The sequence below is a fragment of the Sturnira hondurensis genome, unplaced genomic scaffold (assembly GCF_014824575.4).
Source record: "Sturnira hondurensis isolate 20B ecotype Veracruz unplaced genomic scaffold, ASM1482457v3 Scaffold0009719, whole genome shotgun sequence".
Lineage (NCBI taxonomy): Eukaryota > Metazoa > Chordata > Mammalia > Chiroptera > Phyllostomidae > Sturnira > Sturnira hondurensis.
This window is the reverse complement of record NW_028082350.1, coordinates 1,058,762-1,080,657: the sequence shown is the minus strand read 5'-3', so window position 1 is coordinate 1,080,657 and position 21,896 is coordinate 1,058,762. Positions and strand designations below refer to the sequence as shown.

General features: G+C 41.3%; 1 protein-coding gene across 2 annotated transcripts in view; it reads left to right on the top strand.

Moving 5' to 3' along the window:
• Window positions 1–18,119: 18,119 nt before the first annotated feature.
• The window catches only part of DRD3 (dopamine receptor D3), a 43,392-nt gene continuing 39,615 nt past the window's right edge, over window positions 18,120–21,896 (top strand). For both annotated transcript variants that reach the window (XM_037057364.1, XM_037057363.1), the window contains exon 1: window positions 18,120–18,389. In XM_037057364.1, the coding sequence (XP_036913259.1) occupies window positions 18,120–18,389 (270 nt within the window). The remainder of the gene's footprint in view (window positions 18,390–21,896) is intronic.

The following is a 21,896-nucleotide window of genomic DNA, read 5'->3' as shown; positions in this document are numbered from 1 at the left end:
CAGAGGCCACAAAGCTACCACTGAATGCAAGATTATTGTCATTAACATACACAGTTCTACAAAGGGCTCCATGATCCTCGTTTCTCCAGCCATTTCTACTTCTATCATGACACTTCTTCTGCATCTCCCCCACACATGCAGCCTCCTGATTTCCAGGGGGGCAATACACACAAATGAAAAATAAACAATGAATTCTTTGTCTCCTATCTACAGCTGCATCTGTGTTACTGATTTCTTCTTTACACCAGTGCTTATCACACTCTGATAACATGTCTGGGTGGGCATCTTGTTAAAACGCAGATTCTGAATTCAGTAAGCCTGGGGAAGGGCCCTGGATTCTCCATTTCCAGCAATGTCCAAAGTGAAGATGATGCCATTGGTCCTGGTCCAAGGCCCAGACTTTGAGTAACAAAATTTTATAAAATTTGTAAGGTAAACAGCAACTGAGATTCAAACAAAACACACTAAATAATTAAATGGCAATTGCTTTAAAATGTGATGGAACTTGATAGAGTGTGAGATGTGCTCTCCTAAACACTAAATATGAAAAAATCGAATTTCAGTGTATCTATTATCTATCACCACACAGTGAAATTATTGGCTTAAAATAATACATTTATTTTGCTCATGGATCTGAAATTTGGGTAGAGCTTTTAAGAACTAGCTTGTCTCTGTAGCGTCAACTGGCACAGCTCAACTAGAGATTGGAGAAGCCATTTTCAAAACGTCTCACTCTTCTTTTTTATTATTAAAATTATTGGGGTGATATTGGGAAATAAAATTATACAGTCTACAGTCTAGTCTACAGTTCTATAATGCATCATCTGTACATTGTATCATGCGTTCACCATCCAAAGTCAAGTTTTGTTCCCTCACCGTTTACCCCCTTTACCCTTTTCTACCTTCCCCACCCTCTTCCCCTCTTGTAATCACCATGCTGTCATCTGTGCTTATGAGTTTTTTCTCTTTTTTAAAAATATATTTTATTGATTATGCCATTACAGTTGTCCCATTTCACCTCCCTTCATTCTCCTCCACCCTGCATACCCCCTCCTCCACCATTCTCCCTCTTTAGTTTATGTCCATATGTCACAAGTTCTTTAGATTCTATATTTCCCCTACTATTCTTGCCCTCCCTCCTGTCTATTTTCTACTACCATCTATGCTACTTATTCTCTGTATCTTCTCCCCTCTTCTCCTCCTCCCACTCCCCTGTTGCTAACTCTCCATGTGATCTCCATTTCTATGGTTCCACTCCTGATCTTGCTGTCCTCTTAGTTTGCTTTTGTTTTAGGTGTGGTTGTTAATAACTGTGAGTTTGCTGTCCTTTCACTGTTTATATTTTTTATCTTCTTTTTCTTAGATAAGTCCTTTTAACATTTCATATAATGAGGGCTTGGTAATGATGAACTCCTTGAACTTGACCTTATCTGAGAAGCACTTTATCTGCCTTTCCATTCTCAATGAAAACTTTGCTGGATAGAGCAATCTTTGGTGTCAGTTCTTGCCCTTCATGACTTGGAATACTTCTTTCTAGCTTCTTCTTGCCTGTAAGGTCTCTTTTGAGAAATCACCTGACAGCCTGATGGGAACTCCGTTGTAGGTGACTGTCCCCTTATCTCTTGCTGCTTCTAGAATTCTCTCCTTCATTTTAATCTTGAGTAATGTAATTATGATGTGTCTTGGTGTGTTCCTTTTTGGGTCCACCTTCTTTGGGACTCTCTGAGCTTCCTGGACTTTCTGGAAGTCTATTTCCTTTGCCAGATTGGGGAAGTTCTTCTTTATTATTTGTTCAAATAAGTTTTCCACTTGTTGCCATTCCTCCTCCCCTTCTGGTACCCCTATAATTCGGATACGGGAACATTTAAAGATGTCCTGGAGGCTCCTACGCCTCTACTCATTCTTTAAAATTCTTATGTCTTCATTCTTTTCTGGTTGGATGTTTCTTTCCTCCTTCTCGTCCACTCCCTTGATTTGAGTCCCAGTTTCCTCTCCATCACTATTAGCTCCCTATGCATTTTGCTTCATTTCACTTAGTGCAGCCTTCATTTTTTCATCTAATTTGCTACTAAAATCAACTAGTTCTGTGAGCATGCTGATCACCAGTATTTTGAACTGTGCATCTGATAGGTTGGCTATCTCTTGGTCACTTAGAAGTATTGGCTCTGGGGCTTTGAGTTGTTCTTCTGCTTGAGCCATAATATTTTGTTCTGCTCAAACCTGTTACATATGAGGGGTGAAAGCTTAGGTGTTCACTGGGGCGGGTCAACCCAGTTGCTGGGTTGTGACTGGGGGCAGGGTAAGAGAGGGAGAAATTCCATTTGTTCTGCTCTCTCTCAGGTTTCGGTTCCCTCTATCACTTCCCACAAGCAAATTGGGCCTTTCTGTTGCTAGTTCCTGGGTGGGTGGGCTTGTGTATGTTCTAGGACCCTGTGGGTCTCTCCAACAAACTCTCCTGTGAGGCTGGGAGCCTCTCCTGGCACCTGAACCCCTGAAAGTTTTTTCAGTTGGTGCTTTTAGTCTTTATTTCCCAGCGCTGGGGCCCTGCACTGCATGGTCTATCTCACTGTCCATTTTTTTCACCTGGTTTATCTGTGCATGAATGTGTGACCATGGTTAGCCAGCCATCTTGCACCCTCACTGGGTCTGCCTGTTGCCACCCCACACCTGGGATCTGCTAACCGCTGCCTGTGTGCTGTGGGGGCCCGCCAGGCCATAAGGGGACCAAGGACAGAGTTCTCCACTGTGAGAATGGTGGATGAACTTGGTTTCTGGTCCCTGGAGCCGGCGGGTACCTTGACACTTTCCTAACCTTCTAGTTCCCAGCCTTGAAAGACACAACAAGACCCTGGCGCAGGTGTCATGTTCCCAGATGGTTATGAGAACTTCTTGCCCTTTTGATAGCTTAAGGGAGTGCTCGAACTTTGAAAAACAACATTGTTTCTAGTTCCCTGCAGTCTTGCTTTAGGCATTAACAGTTTGTATTTAAGACAGCTGTTCCTTGAATAAATTCGCCATTTTGCCAGCAGAGCTTATGGTCCTCTCCATTTTTTAAGTCCCTCGCCTCACCTCGTGACCACGCTTGCTGCAGCGGGCTGCGGCAGTGTGCCTGAGTTTGTCCAGCAGCCACCATTTTTTCCTACCGAGACCCCTCTACACTGGCTGCCGACTCCACCCCTCTTACTGGTCTGGATGAATGGTTCATTGTTGTTGGACTTTCATATAGTTTGATTTTTCTGTCTGTTTTGGTTGTGTTTTTGTTTTTAAATCTTTGTTGTCCTTAAATTTGGTTGTACAAGGGGGTACAGTATTTGCACCTACGCCTCCATCTTGCCCAGAAGTCCTGAGTTTTTCCTCTTTGCTTAATCCCTTCACCTATGCTCCCAGCCCCTCAACCCCCCTCCCTTCTGACAACTGTCAGTCTGTTCTCTATAGCTTTGAGTTTGTCTCTATTTTGTTTGTTAGTTTATTTTGTTCATTACATTCCACATACTAGTGAAATCATATAGTATGACTGGCATATTTCACTTAACATAATACTCTCCAGGTCTATCCATGCTACCATAAAATGTAAGATTTTCTCCTTTTAACAGCGAAGTAGTATTCCATAGTGTAAATGTACCACAGCTTTTTTCAGTTTATGGGATGATGCTCCAACCAATTGAGCCACACTGACCAGGGTGTCTACCACAGCTTTTTTATACACCCTTCTACTGATGGGCATTTGGGATGCTTCTAGATTTCGGCTATTGTAAATATCACTGCAACAAACATAAGGGTGCATATATTTTTTTGAATTAGCATTTCAGGTTTCTTCAGATATTTTCCAGGAGTGGAATCACTGGGTCATAAGGCAGCTCCATTTTTAATTTTTTTGAGGTGTCTCCATACTGTTTTCCACAGTGGCTGCACCAGTCTGCATTCCCACCACCAGTGCACAAGGATTCCATTTTCTTCACACTGTCCCCAACACTTGTTGTTTGTTGTTTATTGATGAAAGACATTCTTTTTTTTTAATTCTCACATGAAGAAATTTTCTCATTGCTCTTTTAAAGAGAGCAAGGGAGAGAAGAGGGAGAGAGAGGAACATCAATGAAAGAAGCATCAATTGGTAGCCTCCTGATGTGCCCAGGGGACCAGGAATCATATGCTTTCTACTAAGGACCAAAACTGCAACCCAGGGATGTGCCCTGACCAGGGATCAAACTGGCAACCCTTTGGTTATAGAACTATACTCCAACCAACTGAGCCGCATCAGCCAAGACAGTGATAGACATTCTGATAGGCATGAGGTGATATTTCTTTGTGGTTTTAATTTGCATTCCTCTGATGGTTAGTGACATTGAACATATTTTCATACAACTATGGTCCCTCTGTATGTAGTCTTTGGAGAAGTGTCTGCTCAGTTATTTTGCCCATTTTTATAATTGGATTGCTTGGAGCTTTTTTGGTATTGAGTTGTGTAAGTTCTGTATAAATTTTGGATATTAACCCCTTATCAGATGTATCATTGGTAAATATGTTCTCCCATTCAGTGGACTATCTTTTCATTTTGTTGATGGTTTCCATTGCTGTGCAAAAAATTATTAGTTTAATGCAGTTCCGTTTGTTTATTTTTTCTTTTGTTTCCCTTGCCTGAGAATACATATAGAAAAAAATATTGCTACAAGAAATGTCCAAAATTTTACTTTCTATGCTTCTTCTGAGATTTTTATTGTATTTGAGTCCTGCATTTAAGTCTTTAATACATTTTAATGTTATTCTTGTGTGTGTTGTAAGAAGGTGGTCTAGTTTTTCTTTCTTTTTTTTGCACTTATCTGTCCAATTTTCCCACTGTATATTCTTGCTTCCTTTGTCAAATATTAATTGACCATAAAGGCATAAGTTTATTTCTGGGCTCTCTATTGTTCCATTGATCTATATGTCTGTTTTTCTGCCAGTGCAATGCTGTTTTGACTACTATGGCCTTGTAGGTATTAGGTATTACCTAGTTTGATATTAGATAGTATAATTCCTCCAACATAGTTCTTCTTTCTCTGGTTGTTTTGTGGTTCCATATAAGTTTTTGAAATATTTGTTCTAATTATATACAAATACGCCGTTGGTATCTTTTTCTGTATCTAATTTCTAATCCATCTCAGATTTCTTTTTCAAATAACCAAAATGCAATTTCAGATAAAAAAATATGTCAGCAGACACAAATAGGTACCTATTGTAAAATTCCATTTATAGGAAACATTCAGAATAGGTAAAAGAATAGAGGCAGAAAGCAGGTCAGGGGTTTCCAGGGGTTGGAGGGGGGTGGTGAGTACTTTTGGTGCAGTTTCCTTTTGGGATGATGGAAGATTCTGAAGCTAGATGCTGGTGAGGGTTGCACAGCATCATGAATGTACTTCATGCTCAGGAATGGCATGATTTAAAATACAAATAATAACTTTTATTTATAACTTAAACCACACTGTAAAGAATTTTAAAAGAAAACATAAAAATTAACAAAAATGAAAGGTCAAAGCAAGGGGTAAAACAAATTCTGGTGGGAGTGGGTGAGCAGTTTGTACAAGCAACTTGAGAGCTGACCCTGAGATATTTTTCAGAGCTAGCTCCTCATCTCTGGGAGGAGCCAGGACAGGTTCTGGGGAGGGCTTTTCAGGCAGAGGTGGTGGGCCTCTGTTAGACCAGGAGGTATTGCACAGGCCAGCCCCAGCTCCAGAGTTGTAACTGGAATGGTTGCCACAGTGGCATGGCCTCTGGAGGTGGCCTGACCACTGGCTGGAAGTGGACATCCCTCCAGGTCCGGAGCAGCCTCCTGGTCTGTCCCTACATCTGGTTCCTCAAGATGTATGGCATGTGTTAAGTAGGAGCTAGCTCTGCTTCCTAGGCTGGTACTAGTGATTTAAGAAGAGAAAAGACCACTTGCCTGCCTTTTTTCCCATGTACTCCCACCAAAAGAGAGAACACAGTCAGAGCCTTCCCCAGAAGCCTCAGCCCAGGGCCCACCCCAGGACACCCTTCTTGCTGGCAGTCCAGCAGATAGGTGGTTTGAAGCTGGTCTTTGCTCCTGCTGGGATGCCAGTCTCTGAGGGTTCTCCCTATGTCTCTGGCACCAATCTCTCACCACAGTAATCTCTCATCACATATGCCTCAACCTCCTATCTCATCCTCACCTCCTCCACCTTCTCACCCTTGGGCTCTGCCTCCATGAACTCCAGGTCTTTCAGTCTGGTTGGTTGAACATGGCCACTGTGCTCCAAGTTGAAGTTGGAAGTCATGACCTGCTTGTAGAGTTTGGGTGCCTTTGGGGGAGGAGTCCTCCAGCCACCCCAGGCCCTGGTGCCCCAAACACACCACCCCCCATAGCGGCCACACTGACTCACTTTTAGAGTGTGCTGGCTTTCAGTGGGTATGATGCACCTGCTCCTCACTGGTGGAGACAGGGTGGGGTCCCCGTTGGCCAGCTGCTCTCCAGTGGCTTGGATTGATGTTTGCAATGACTGTGACTAACAGCTGGTCTAGAGGCCTCAATCCCTGCCCTGCCCTAGTTGTTGCTGCTTCTGCCCATTGGACCTTTTGTACCCCAATCAGGCCTATCCCTCTGTCTGCACAGACCTCCATGCAGGAGAAATGAGCCCCTTCAGGGCTCCTGATAAATCTTAGCATAGGTTGCCACCTGAGTATTTCTCAACAAAAACACTTCAGACCAGAAGCAATTGTCACAAAATATTCAAAGTGATGAAAAGCAAGCACCTACAATCAAGACTACCCAGCAAAGCTATCCTTTAAAATGAAAAAAAGTAATAAAGAGCTTCCCAGACAAGAAAAAGCTAAAGGAGTTCACTACCACCCAACCAGTATTACAAGAAATGGTAAAAACTCTATTTTAAGAAAAGGAAGAAAGAAAAACATGAAAGAACACAGTTATAAACAATAAAATGGCAATAAATACCTATCAATAATTAGTTTAAGGGTAAATAGCTTAAATGCTCCAATGAAAAGAAATAGGGTAGCTGAATGGCTATGCAAACAAGGTCCAATCCATTTATATGCTCTCCACAAGAGACCCATCTCAGAATAAACACAGAGACTGAAAGTAAAGGATTGGAAAAGATGTTTCATGAAAAGAAATGGAAAAAAACCTGTGGTAGAAATACTTATATCAGACAAAAAGACTGTAAAACAAAGACTATAATAAGAGACAAGGAAAGACCCTACACAGTGATAAAGAGAGCAACCCTACAAAAGGATATAACCCTTGTAAGCATTTTATACCCAACAAAGGAGCACCTATATTTATAAAGCAAATCTTGATGCACATAAATGGAGGGATCAACAGAAATACAGTCATAGTGGGGGGGGGGGGTTAACACCTGATTGACATCACTGAATAGATCTTCCAGAAAGAAAATCAACAAGGAAACATCAGCCTTAAATGACATACTATACCAGATGGATTTAATTGATATTTTCAGAGCAAAACAACTCACTCTTATGGCTACCAAGTTGATGCAGGCTTTCAGCTGGAAGGTCAGCCAGGGCTTGTACAACAATCTTGGTTCTTCTCCATTTGGGTTCCTCCAGGGGATGCATATGCTTTCTCATAGCATGGTGATTGAGTTCCAAGACTGAGTGTCTCAAGATAGCACTGTCATACTCTATTAGCCAAGCCAGTCACAAAGTTCTACCATGTTGAAGGAGAGAAACATATGCCTCTATGGCTTGATGGTGGACAGGCAAGGTTCTAGAAGAGCATGTGGGGGTGAGAATATAATTGTGATCATCTTTGGAAAATACAATCTGCCATACTCACAAAACCAAAATCTTTTTAAAGTAGTGGTAAATTAATCAAGATACAAATTTTTCTAATTCTAGCCCAGTCCTATTCCTATTTATGAGTACTCATATTTTGGGAAATGAGAAAAGAAATATAGACTAGCTTGGAAGAAATTGAGAAAGTGGTACAGGAATATAAGATGGTGAGTAGGAAAAAAGGGAAGAAAATAGGTGGAAAACAAAGAAGGCAGTATAAAATGGAAGTAAGATAAAAGCACACAGAGAAGCAGGTGTAAATATGAGGACAAATATCCCTTGTACACTCCCTTCCCTACTCTCACTCTGCTACCTGTGAAAGAGTTGGGTGGGCACTGATCTGATTGGTTGGGAAGCCCCCTCTGGTATTCGATGCCATTCTCCAGTGGAAAGGAAGCAAGATTGGAGCCTAGCACTGGGAAATAATGAATGGATTTTAGCTGTTCTTTTCCTGCAATCCATTTTATTACTGGAGCAGAATGAATTTAAATGTAAAACTTAGGGCTCCCACCAACAGCTGTCATCTATAGCAAAATCATAGTGTCATTGGAGAGGAATGGTGGCTGATGTTGGGTAGAAGCAACCATATTGCCTGGTCCACTTACTGTATTTTCCAGCTTACATTTACACTTTATGACTTGAGATCTGCTCTTGAGTGAAAAATACACCAAAGGGCTGTTCTTTAAAGTAGATATAGGTATCCACGTAACTTAAGACCCTCAATCTCAACCTATCAATTTACAGTGAGAAATGCTAGTTATGGTAAGACATGGAAACAAATGTCCCTCTGTCATACAAGGTCCTGCAAATTGTGTCCTCACACTGCCTCATTTGGTCTCCATACTGTCCTGCTGAATGTGAGCTCTGGGGAGCACTAAAGTGGTGTGAGAAAGTCATGTTGCAGTCCATGTTTGATGCTGAAGGCAAGATTCTTGTGATGAGAACAAAGAATTGCTACCCTGGGGCAGCATTTCAGAGAATAGAAAGGAATATTTTCACCATGAACTCACACCAATTCCCTTCAAACAAAACCACTGAGCATGCCTATGAATCAGACACCCAATACCTCTTAACTCTACCTTTAAACCTTCCACTTCAGGTTCAAAAGATAAAGCTTTCCGTGATAAAGCATTGTTGTACATGAGACTGTTGCAGCTGTGCTATTGAAATGGGTTCCTGGAAGGAAGATGAGGAAAAGAATCTGTATTTTTCTTGATTTCTGCCCAAGTATGTCAGTTTTGTAGGCATCCTGGAGTTTTTCCCAGAAGGAAGATCTCAAAATCTTCAATGCCAATCATGAATAAGAGTTCCATTTACTTAAAAGAATGAAACTTGTTTAGTGTTCTATGAATAAAATGTGCCAGATTAAAAGAAACAATTATTGATCTTCACCTAAACTAATGTCCTCAAAGAAACAACCACATCACTCACCACCCACTTTTCTTTCCCTACACCAATCCTCATCCATAGCCATTCACCGTGGCCACTATAGAGTCTATCAGAGAGATGCCCGAGTCCAAACTGAGTTGACTGCCTAGATGCATGACTTTGGACATGTCAGTTAATTTCTCTATCTGTTGCATCTGTATAGTATTAGAATAAGAGTATTTATTCTTCCTTATCTTCCTTTGAACTTTGATAAAGAAAGGCATCACAAAAATGGTAAGGAAAATTCTACCAGCAGCATTTATAGCTGCCCTGTGAGGATACACCATGTTATCTCAATATACAAATTTTAGAAATATGACCTTTCCTGTTACATCCGTGAATTGTCAAGGCATTACTATCATTAGATACAATACCCTCAAAATCTTCAAATGTTAAAGAAATAAACGTAAGATACTCAAAGGTGGAACCATGATGCTGCAAATGAATAATTAAGACTTTCAACTCGTCAATATGCCTGTGCTCTGTTCTTCTCTCTCTCTCCATTTTTACATAACAGACATGCCAACTTTTGACAGTACATGTTCTCTTGGTCTCCTAACTCAAGGGAAGAAGAGATTCAAGCAGGAGTTCTAGTCTTAGGATATGTTCAATAGAGTTATGCCACATAACAATACATTTGTGCCCTATAAGTCATGAGCAACCTTCAACACAGTTGAAGGCTAACTTCTCTAAGCCTTTGTATTAGTTTGCTATGGCTAACATAACAAAATACCACAGATCAAGTGGCTTAAACAACATAAATTAATTTTTCTCACAGTTTTAGAGTCTAGAAGTTCAAGATCAACATGTAAGCATATTTAGTTTCTCCTGAGGTCTCTCTCCTTGGCTCGCAGATGGCTTCTTGTTATGTCCTCACATGTGTCTCTCTGTTGTCTTTCTCTTCTTATAAGGACACCAGTCAGGTCAGATGAGGGCACACCATATCAGCTTCATTTTAACTTAATCACCTCTTTAGAAACCTAACCTCCAAATACAGTCACATTCTGAGGTTAAGTCCTCAAATTATAAGTTGGTGGGGCAAGGGGAGATAATTTAATTCATAACAGCCTCATAAGGGCATCATGAAGATTTATGTAAGATGCAGACAAGACCATGAATTGGAAAATGCTTTATAAATTATGTCACTATACAAATATTGCATCATTGATGTCATTATTTTGGCCATTAGAATTATACTCTACGACATATTGTCAGTTTCTTGATACATATAAATTTTTCACCTTTTAAAGAATTATTGCATAGTGGTTTAGAGAACATGCTCCAGAATTAAGATATCTAGATCCAAATCTAGATCAAAAATTATTTTTTAAATAATTTAAAAATTATTTTAACCTCCCTAAGCTTCAGTTTTCCTATTTATAAATTAGAGATGTAAAAAGAGTACCTACCTTGGGGTTTTGAAAATATTAGAAGAAGGAATGCATTAAAATGACGAGCTAATAGTACATGCTCCATAAGTGATGGCTGTTAGCAGCATTTTAGAGCCTGTTGTTGCCGCCACCTCTTCCTCAGCCAGCAGAGGTCTCCATCACAGCCAGACGTAGACTGGCTTTCCCAGGGCAGTCTGCACTGCAGCTGCCAAGCACATCCACTGTCGTCAGAAAAAGCACAGAAAGAATTAGCATGCTGTATGAAGGAAGAAGAAGAAATCAAAACAAGAGAATAAGAAATCGTCAGGATTCCATGGTAAAACAGTGTGTGAACAGATGTTTGCCCACGAATTAAGATTGCCTAAGTTCTAGTGCTGCTTCAGAAACAGGCTTTCACTGACATCGTCCTTTGTCGCATCTCACTCTAGCCAATTCTGAAGTTAATAAAAATGACTCATATATATTCTGAGAAGCAGTAAGTTTGAATATGTGAGAGATATTTTTGTAAAGTTCTCTGAAAAGAAGGAGCGCTTTTAAATGAACGTTTAACATTTCTCACAGTATGAAGAAGCTTATTTCATGTCTATCACCAATTATATTCCACGCCTCAGTTTTTCTTCCACTGTAACATATATTTTTTAATATTCTTTTCCCACACAGGCTTACACCTCCAAGTTCAATTATTCTGTCAGTTGTATTTTAAATTGAACTGCTTTCTATTAACCCCTTCAGGCATCCATTTGTTGATCTGTTCCTTCTGCTGAACCAATCATCTTCACACCCACCAAAAGCTAAAACGGCAATTAAATGGAGGAAGTTGAAGAAATTAAAGCGTAGAAGTGAAGACAGTGGGGAAGTAGGATTAAAAAGAGCACCGAGGGGGAAACACACATGTGCTAAAAAGCAGAGCACGGAACAGATAGAGGGACACAGGGTAGAGCAAGGTAGAAAACGGATCCTTCGTGTGTCTAGTAACACCTCTTTCAGCACCAAGGACAGAGACTCCGAAGGGCTGCCCCAAGCCACATTCGGTTTAGGGTCCCTCTAACATCCTCTAGAGAAAACGGATGCATCCGAAAGCTGCTGTGACACATGCAGTAAGGTCTATTAGGGAAGCTGGGAAAGCAGCACACAAGTGATTTCACCTCAGAGAGAAAAATGGGTGATTTTCTTTCTGTTCATTTCCGCAGTTTCTGTGTCGTGGGAAAGGCAAAGTTTGCTTTGCTTGGGCATGTCTGCAGTCAGTAAATGGCTACAGGAGCTGAGGCAACTAAACTTCACAGTCTCCACAAATCAAAAGAAATTTTCAGGGTAAGTAATTTTTCTTTTTGTTTCTACTTTAATACGCAGTGTTTTCCTGGAAGATTATTTAATCAGTTTGAGGTTCTGTGGTTCTCTAAGAAAATGCATTAAAACCCTGTCCCCTCTCTTACTTAAAAATCTGAAACCCTAAGGTAACTGTTTTATTTTTTCTCATTTTGGGGGCAGTATAAACCTGTTCTACCCCCCCCCCCCAAAATAGATCTTTATGGGCTTAGGAGATATATCAAGGCAGTGTTAATAAAGAAGAAAAATAAAAAACTGTTGGTATTCCTGGGGTTTGTATGAAAGTCGATTGTATTACTCTTAACGGTATTACTTACTTGTAAGGGTTTGGTTTTAATAAACTCCCCCAGTACAGCACCCTGATAATCCAGGACTGAAGGTTTGGAGAGACACTGTTTTCAATGGTCTATTTAAAGCAAGTCTGTTTCTGAGTCAGAATTCATTTATTACCAACACAGATATGTAGTACTTGAGATGATGATCGTGTATGTTTTCTTTAATGATAGCACGTAATTTTGAGGGTATTGTTGTTTTTTAATCGCGGGACTTTCATTACTTACTGTAGCTTGTTGGATCAATGGAAGTTGTTGCAATTAGGCATTTGTTCCAGTTCATGCATTTAGTTTAATCAAATACTATTAGAATGCATGCACAAATAATAATGTGCAATAGCAAAGTGGAACCTGGATTGTAAACTTATGCTGCCTACTTGTTTGTACTTTATAGGTGAAGCTCTTTGCTTATTAATGCTAAAAGATCAGCAAGATGTCCATCCTTGGATGAAAGTAAAGAATTATTGCTTTGCACTACATTGGTTGGATGTCTTATAGCCAAAGATAAGCAAATACAATATGAGAAAGAGTCTTACTCAGGTGCTTGTTTAGTTTTACAAACTGAGCATGCTTCAAGGGTCTGCAGGGTTAGCAGTGAGCAGGGGTGTTAACAAGGAAAATACTGACAGTATCCAAATAAATATCTGCTATTAAAGCACCTATACAGAAAGTTGCTTATTATGAGATATGAATTAAAGCAAATACCAAATAGGTTTTGCTTGATATTAAATTCAATTTCTAATGTATTGAAGTTTGTCATCAATTAATATTTGCTTATTGATTGACTGATACACTGAGTTCCCTGTTTCAACTCTGATCAGAAAGATAAGATGCTCAGTCCTTAGAGGTTGTGGTGAAAAATGAGCATGCTCTGCTTTACTGAGCAGGTTTAATTAGGAAAAAAGTATATTACCTTAGCTGTGAGATCTCAGTAACCAGTTATGGTTTTTCTCTGTACATTTGCCAATAATGTAAATGTGTCCAAGTGTATAAATGTACTGTATATTTCAGTGTACTTCTGAATATTCATTAGGAAAATAAACTAGACTCCAATTTTCAAGAACAAAATGCCACACAAATGCTAAAGACAACCTCTAATAATAATGACAATGTAACTCCCACTGTTTCCATGTGCAGCACGCACCTGCATTGACTTCACTGAGCAAGGTCAGGCGACATGCACACGTTACTCTTAAAAAGGGAGGTTTGAAAATCGGTCCCCATTTCAGGTTTGTCTCCCTCGCCCCAATTAAGAACATGAACTCGCCCTGGCTGGTGTAGCTCAGTGGATTGAGCTCGGGCCCGCAAACCACACAATCGTGGTTCGATTCCCAGTCAGGGCACACGCCTGGGTTGCAGGCCAGTTCCCCGCAGGGGACTCACGAGAAGCAACCATACATTGATATTTCCTCTCCTTTTCACCTTCCCTTCCCCTCTAGAGATAAATAAATAAAATCTTTAAAATAAAAAAAATAAAATAAAATAAAAAGAACATGAACTCCATCCAGAAATAAACAGTTCTTGGTTTCAATCAGCTCCATCATTTACTGGTGTACAACTGAAGCAATGTACTTAACCTTTCTGCTACTTACTTTCCTTATCTTTAAAACTGGGAATTATAACATCACCTAACTTCTTCTATTAGGTTGTCATGAGGTTTAGACATGATAATGCTTATATATGTTAGCTATAAGTGTTCATTTCTTCAGGTGGTATAGTAAGTCTGCATTGAAGACCAGAACCAGAAAATCTCTGGAGGCTAGAGGTCAGAACACAACTAAGTAAGAAATCAGAGACGGCAAAAGACAGGGATCTGTGATACCAGTGATTTGGTCATGGAACCTTGCTATCAAGGTGTTTTGTTCGGGGTTTTAGGAAAAACCATTCCTGCCTGGAAATGACTGCCATGTCAACACCACTGCCAGCAAGGACACAGTAAACAGGTCATGAGTTTTGGGATCGGGGAAACTGCAGATCTAAGCGGGCTCAACACAGGCCCCTCCACGTTGTGTGACCTTGAAAAGGTTCCTGGACCTTTCTCTCTCAGCTTCTTAATTTATAAAAGAAATATATCAACATCTATCTCCAGGGCCACTATAAATATTAAAATGAGATAATATGGAAAAAGTACCAGTAGTTGGCCCACAGTAGCAGCCAGAAGTGGTGGTAACTGTTGTTTTCAGAACGAGGTCAAAAACTAAAAGTGTTTGGCATTTCTCTTTGTTTGTTTGTGGGTTTTGCTTAACTCAATAACCTTAAGAAAAAAATTACAACCCTGTAAATCCTAATATGGATCTTTCTAACAAACTCAGTGGGAGCCTGGTGTGGAACCAGGTGCCAAAGAGGCACTGCACACACATTGCAGGCAGACTGTATGGCGTTCAGAACCCAGGTGCTGAATATTAGCAAAGCAGGATGTGCGGCAGAGCAGACAGGGGCCTGCCCACTCTCTGCCCCTCTGCTTTTTAAAACAGATCACACTCTCACTCTAAAAGCTTCTAAAAGAAACCATAAAGACCAAGATTAGTCAATACTTTGTAAGAAACAGAAAGGCTCATTAAAACTTGTGATTGGTGTCATATGTAATGAATCCGAAAGGGTACACCCAGCAGCCATCTTCGAGTCCTTGCGGTCTTCGCTTTCTCGCCTCCCACTCACTCTTCTCTGCCAATGCTCTTTCTGAGGTCGTCAGTCCTCTCCTAATTTCCGAGTCCATTGGCACTCGGCAACTGTACCTCACTTGATGACCCCTTTACCTATTCCCACTGTTCCTTTAACAACATAGCTGTAGTATTTCCAGTGCTACATGCCAGACACTGTACTATAGCTGTGATTCTCAATGGGAGAGCCATTTTGCCCCACAAAGGACAACTGAGGATGTCTAGAGACATTTTTGGTTGTCACAGTTTAGGGGAAAGGGAGCGCTACTGGCACCTAGTAGGTCGATGTCAGGGGTGCTGCTCATCATCCAATGCTTTCACAGGACGACCCCTCACAACCGTCAGTGGTTACAAGCCTTTGCATATATAATTTTATTTGATTATTATAATAGCCCTGTGGAGTGTGTATGATTATTCTCATTTTGCTGATGAGGAAACCAGGCTATCATTATGAATTACTTAGAGAGTGATCCTTAAGTTAATGAATTCTCTAGGCTCTCTACTTCTCCTACCTGAGACCCTTTTACTCTCTGTTAGCATAGCCCTCAGAGGGAGAAGGGAAGGAGGAAGGCAGGCTGAGCTTTGTGTTGTATAAGCCATGCTGGTCTAAAAGAAAGATCTAAGAAGAGAAGGAGTTGAAACAGCAGAGAGACAGGGAGCCATCTAGCATCTTACTCATGTTCTGCCTTCGTTTCTCACACTCACAACTCACCAGGGCTGCCACACAACCAAGGCCTCCCCAACCTGCTGCTAGACAGGACCAGAGACCAGAAACAGCACACTGCAAATGAAATATAAAATCAGAAATGTATGAGACTGTAGTTCCATCACCAGGCTCGGAATTGATTTTCAGAGTTGAAGGTCTCCCTTCCCATAATTAGTCATTGACATTCAGCTGTGCTGCTTCTAATGAGCTGTCAAGCCCTGGCAGAGGAAAATGTCCAGCAAGATGGTAACAAATATTCCAAGGTTTCCTCTTCTCTCTTGCCTGACAAGTGAGAAGAGGGTAAGGCATTAGCCACCTGAAGACCCCCAAGAAAGAATGATTTCTGGCCACCGCTTTCCAAGTGGCAGAAGGAAAGGCTTTCTGGGCCTGAGCCTGCCTCAGCGGTGAAAATATCCCCAAACAATCAGAAAGCATTGTATTTTCCAAAAGCCCTTGGCTGCAGCTGCACTATCTCCCAGATAGCATCTGCCCTTCTCCAAATAATGAGGAAATTATAATTATTATCAAAAATTATTATTATGCTTTAAAATATATTGAGTGCAAGCAGTATGCCAAGATAAAGAAAAATTTTTAGATTGTCTGAATTCAGTCCAAGCTGGTCTCCTCTTACAATCATTTGTTCATTTTAACACTCAGACATTTCAGGCTGAAATATTTCAAAACGGGACACGAAATGACAGCTGTGATTAGGCTAATCTCCTAATCACAGAAGAGCTGAGGATATCAAAAGTGAGAGCAGATCCGGGCCACCCAGCCAGCCTCTACCTCTGCAGGGCCTGGAACGAGAGTTCCCATGGAGACCCACATACTCCGTGTCTAAATATTTTAGTCGTAACCAACAAACCACGGAACAAAGTGTTTAATCCTCTGCCTTGACAATCCTCTTCCTAACAATCTGAAAGACAAGGTTTGAATTTAGCATTCCTGGGCCCTTAATAGTCCCATATAAAATGTAAGAGGGGAGAAGAAAGAATCCCCCACCCCAGGGCACATGCGATAGGCAGCTAATCTGTCTGTCTGTCTGTCTCTCTCTCTCTCTCTTTCTCTTCTTCCCTCCCTCCCTTCCTCTATCTCTCAAATCAATAAAAATATATCTTTGGGTGAGGGATTACAATTTTTTAATAATAGATTAAAAATAAACTGTGTGACTTAAAAGATGTCATTCACCTCTTTGGGTCTTAATTTCCCTATTTGGAAAGTGAGGCATTGGACCAGGTCAGATGTGAAAACAGGGGGTTCATGGCTCATTCGTTGGCCTCTAAATGTGGCATTCGTGGCAGCAGGGAGGACTTCATAGACCTTAAACATTTCTCTAATTGGTAACCAATCTTTAAAAATTAGGTTTCAAATGAAACTCCACACATGGATTTTCCCAAAATATAAAAACCACTATATTGCCTCTTGACTTCATTACTCTTGATATTTTCTCTCAACCCTACCAGGCTCCATGTAAGATACAAGAGAGAGAACGGTAGATTGAAGGGAGTTAAGAGAGACGTAGTCTGGGAAAAGGCAAACGCTGGCAACAGAGAATGGAAGGGAGGAAACAAAGACAGGGGTGGGAAGCTAAGAGAAGCAGACCAGTAAAAGAAAGAGAGCTAACGCTCATGTAGCTTTCTAGGTGTCACATACGGCTTTCAGCGCCTTACATGTAAAACAGCTCATGTACTCCTCGAAAAAGCCCTATGGGACAGATTCCATCATGTCCCTCATTCTCCAGAAGAGGAAAATGAAGCTCAGAGAGGTACAGTGACACGCCCAAGCCCCCGGAGTCAGGAGGTGGTACAGCTGGGGTTCTCGTTTTGAAGCAGCTCCCCAACGTACTCGGAATCCAAGCCTGGCTCTCCCAGCAGCCCCGTGCAGCCTCTCAGTCTCACACCCTTCCACACTGCCCTGCCTCACTTGGTGCCAGCCACACTGGCCTCCCTGCGATCCCTTCTGTATGCCGGCCACTTTGTCTTTGTACCTGCTGTTCCTTGCGCTTGGAAAACTCTTCCCCCAGAAATCTGCACAGTTGGCTTCCTCAGGTGTTCTGGGTCTTGACTCAGTTGTCCCCTCCTCCCTGACGGCTTCATTACCCTGATTAAAAATGGCGCTCAGACATCCTGCTCCCACACACACAATCCTCTCCCTCTCCTCACCCTCATCTCTGATTTACCATTCTCCAAAATAGGTATCATCAAACATTACATCTTGTATTTATCTTGTTTATTAGGCTTTTCCTCCAGAATGGAGGCTTCCGGAGGACAGGAATTTTTATCATCCTTTTGTTCATTGCTGTATTTCCATTGCTTAGAACACTGCCTGTCATATAGGAAGTATGCAATAAATGTTTGTTGAAATCAAATATTTGCATGCAAGTAGCCTAGCTCCAAAGAGTCTGATTTTACCAACAATTTTTTTCTGTCTTCCCCCAGGACACCTATCGGGGTCATTCCTCTCCCTCTGGGCTATGGTGCCACTAAGTCAGCTGAGTGGCCACATCAATTCCACCTGTGGGGCAGACAACTTCACGGGGGCCAGCTGGGCCCGCCCACATGCCTACTATGCCCTGTCCTACTGTGCACTCATCCTTGCCATTGTCTTTGGCAATGGCCTGGTGTGTGTGGCTGTGCTAAGGGAACGGGCCCTGCAGACCACCACCAACTACCTGGTGGTGAGCCTGGCTGTGGCAGACTTGCTGGTGGCCACCTTGGTGATGCCCTGGGTGGTGTACCTGGAGGTAAGTGAGCCCAGGCTCGGGCTGCCCACGTGACTGTGCTTGTCTTTGTCTTCCCTGAGCTCCTGGCCTTCTGGGCTCAGAATGCTTTCTGCTGTAATCTGGGGACTGAGAAGGAGGGAGAGCTCCTGCCCTTGTACCTTTCATGAGGAAGCCAAAGGCCTGGAGAGCGCCCGTTATCCAGCACCACTTGCGCACATCAGAACCAGGGAGCTGGGAATGATTCTGTTCCCGGGTCTCCAGTATCCAGGTACCCAGACTTGAGTGATAGGACTCATCCTAAAATTGCATCAAGTTTACCAGCTCTGCCAGACATGACACCAAGACATGAGGGATTGGGGGGAGCACTCCAATAGGCGCCTTCATCAGTGTGTCCATGTATGCGTAGGTGAGAATATGCAGGAGGAATTAGGAGCAAAGATGAGGGGGAGAAATTACAGGGGAAAAATTAATGAATGAGAAAAAAGAGAGAAAGAATAGTCTGCATATAGACCAGACTCCTTCACATGGGTCAGTTGCCTTCAGACTTGGCTCTTTCCATTTGGACATCAGCTATCCACAGGCTACTACCTAAGGAACCAACCAAACCTCCAGTTCATGTTTTTGGTGCCTCCATTAATAGTACAGAGCCCTCACCAATCAGATAATGCAGCAGACCCTGGAGAGTTCTTTTGGAGAGAGACATGTCTTAAATTTGAAAGTATTTTCATTCAAAAGTGCAAAGCAGAGTCAGGAGGTGATAAAAAGAAAACATTCATTTTCTAACAGAGATACCAGGGTGCCTATACCTGTTCAAGAAATAGATATTCTTACTGAGAAAACATGCAATTTACTGAAGAGTTTTCTGAAAGACATCTTAATATGCTATTAATATTTCTTCTCTGCACTGTGTATCATTCTAAAGAGGTATCCAATGAAGGACAAAATGATGCTATGATTAAGAGAAATTAAAATTCATCAAATTAATACCTCAGAGTTAATACTAATAGTGAAGATGACAGTTAATTAAGTATGACATATCACAGGAGAGCAAAAATCTCAAACATAGACTGCCTATGCTAGTTCTCTTATTAAAGGATGACTGAGAACTAAAATTAGACATGATCTCAACCAGGAGACATGAAAGAAAGAAAACAAAAAATACAAGGAAAAGAAGAAAAACAACTAGGATGATTAGGAATAGATTTAACTGCTAACACAGCAATTTTCAACCTTTTTCATCTCAGGGCACACATAACCTAATTGCTAAAATTCTGTGACATACCAAAAAATGTATTTTTTGCCAATCTGACAAAAAAAATGGGTATAATTTTAGTTGATTTACCCGCCAAAACAGTAATAGTAGTTTCCTACTCTTTTTGCTCCAAAGTGACTTTTTAAAAAAGCAGGTGCTTATACCTCTACATAAGGACTTCTGGTACCCAGATTTAACCAATCAGACTCAACCTTATTATGTGACGTGACAAGTAAGATACAGCTCTACTATAGGACCTATACATTTATGGTTCAAGACAAGGCATTCACACCAGATGACTATTGTTGTGTTAGCTGTTGTCATGTTCTTAATTTGACAATCTAAGGGAAAAGAGGTCAGTGCTTCTGACTAAATAAGTATTGAATGTTTTAAAAATTCTTGTGGCACAACAATTGTAAATCACTGGGTTAGGGGGATACTCAGAGGAAAAATATGCATTTATTCTTCTGAGCTAGAATAATCCTGATGGCAAAGGGTCTTGTGGTTATCTTGACTTTTCTGTCAACCCACTTAATCTGAGACAATCTTGAAGTCAGAGGCTATATCTCTGTTCTTTTTTTCCTGTAGTCCAAACACACTACCCGGCACATAATATGTGCTAAATAAATATTTGATATGTGATTGATTAAACGAGTCTGTTCTACAATATCTGCATTCGATGGCCAATTCCCACTTAAATCGGTTGCTGCTGTGTCTGTTGTAACAGTGAGCTATTTATTTTTACATTCAATAATAATGAGACTGAAAGGAGTTAAAAGCATGTGATGTTTTTGTTTAAAAGTGAGGCATATTTTAGGTGCCATAACCTAGTATGGATTAGTCAATAATTCATACCACCACCATCCCCCCCACCAAAGTGATTCTGTCCATCCCTATACCTTACAGGGATTCCTAAGTCATTCAGAAACAAGGACCTCAAACACAAAGGCAAAAAGAGGACTTTCAGCCTAGTGAGCATTTTAATTGCCTCTGAGATAAAACCAGGCTTTTCACATCTGTAACAGAGTCATTCAGGCACACTCTTTGGGTGTCCATTTGTGATAGCTTCCAGGACTCTGGATGGACCATACTGGAAAGTCTCTGTAGATATCGTATAGGAGATGCACATTGTGATTTTTCCACACACGGCAGCTCTTTCTAGCCACACCTGCCAATAAAGACAATGACCACCTTCTACTGCTGAGCATGAAGAACAGCTGAGTCTATAGAGGGTGGGCATGAAATGTTGCCAAAGGCTCGATGAACCCTCAGCAGTTTGGGTCTATGTGTTTTCTCCTACGAGGAGAAGGCTGGTGGAGCTCCTGATCTCCTCTCATAAAAACCAATATGCTGTCTTCCCAAAAGGTTATTTGGTGTAGGTGCTCAGTAATCAAGAGCATGGTCAAATGAGGCTACAATCATACAAAGATCTAAGGCAGCAGAGATACCTTTCCACTGAGAAATGAGCTTTAGCACCTTGATGTGGTCCTTCCCACTTGCTTCCAGGCTGTAGTCAATGCAACTTAATATCTCTGCACCACTTTCTCCAACACCCAACTCAGGGTCTACCTCAATAAAAGACAGAACATGACTAAGTAGCCATCATTAACAGGTGACTGGCTAAAATATTACCAGTTTCAAGTCCAAAGGACCAGGTCTCCCTATTCCACCCCAGTACATACTTGTCTTATTCTAAAATACCTGCCTGCTTTCTGTGGACCTTGGGAGCAGATGGGGTACCTTAACAAGAGAAAAAACACTTAAAGCCTTAATGGGCCTTAAAGGAACTGTGAATATATACATCCATGTGTCTTAGAGAAGGTCAAAGCATTATGCTCACCAACTTGTCCTAATGATGGCACAGGTGTCGAGTATTGTATTTTATATTTTGGTCTAGTAATTGAACCATTATACATAAGAGCTCCCTTGAAAAGAGGGAGGGGTGCAGTGTTGACCGCAGAGATTGCTGTAAGCTTGAGGGCCCTCAAGATGAAAGGACAGAAATGAGAAGAACATCGTGTGGGGGACAAATTAGCTGCCCAATTCACAGCTTCCTGTGTTTGGTTTGAATACACCCATCTTCTTTGAAGGGAATATTGGCTCATATTGTCCAGATACCTTCCTTCAAAGGAAAATCGACACTAGTATGTATGACTTAAAAATGTTTGGGCTGTACATGTTGGGAAATTTGGGTAACTGTGGCTTACATAAATGAGTTATTTTGCTCACATAAGCAGAACTGTGGAAGAAGGCAATTATTGATGGTTCAGCTGCCC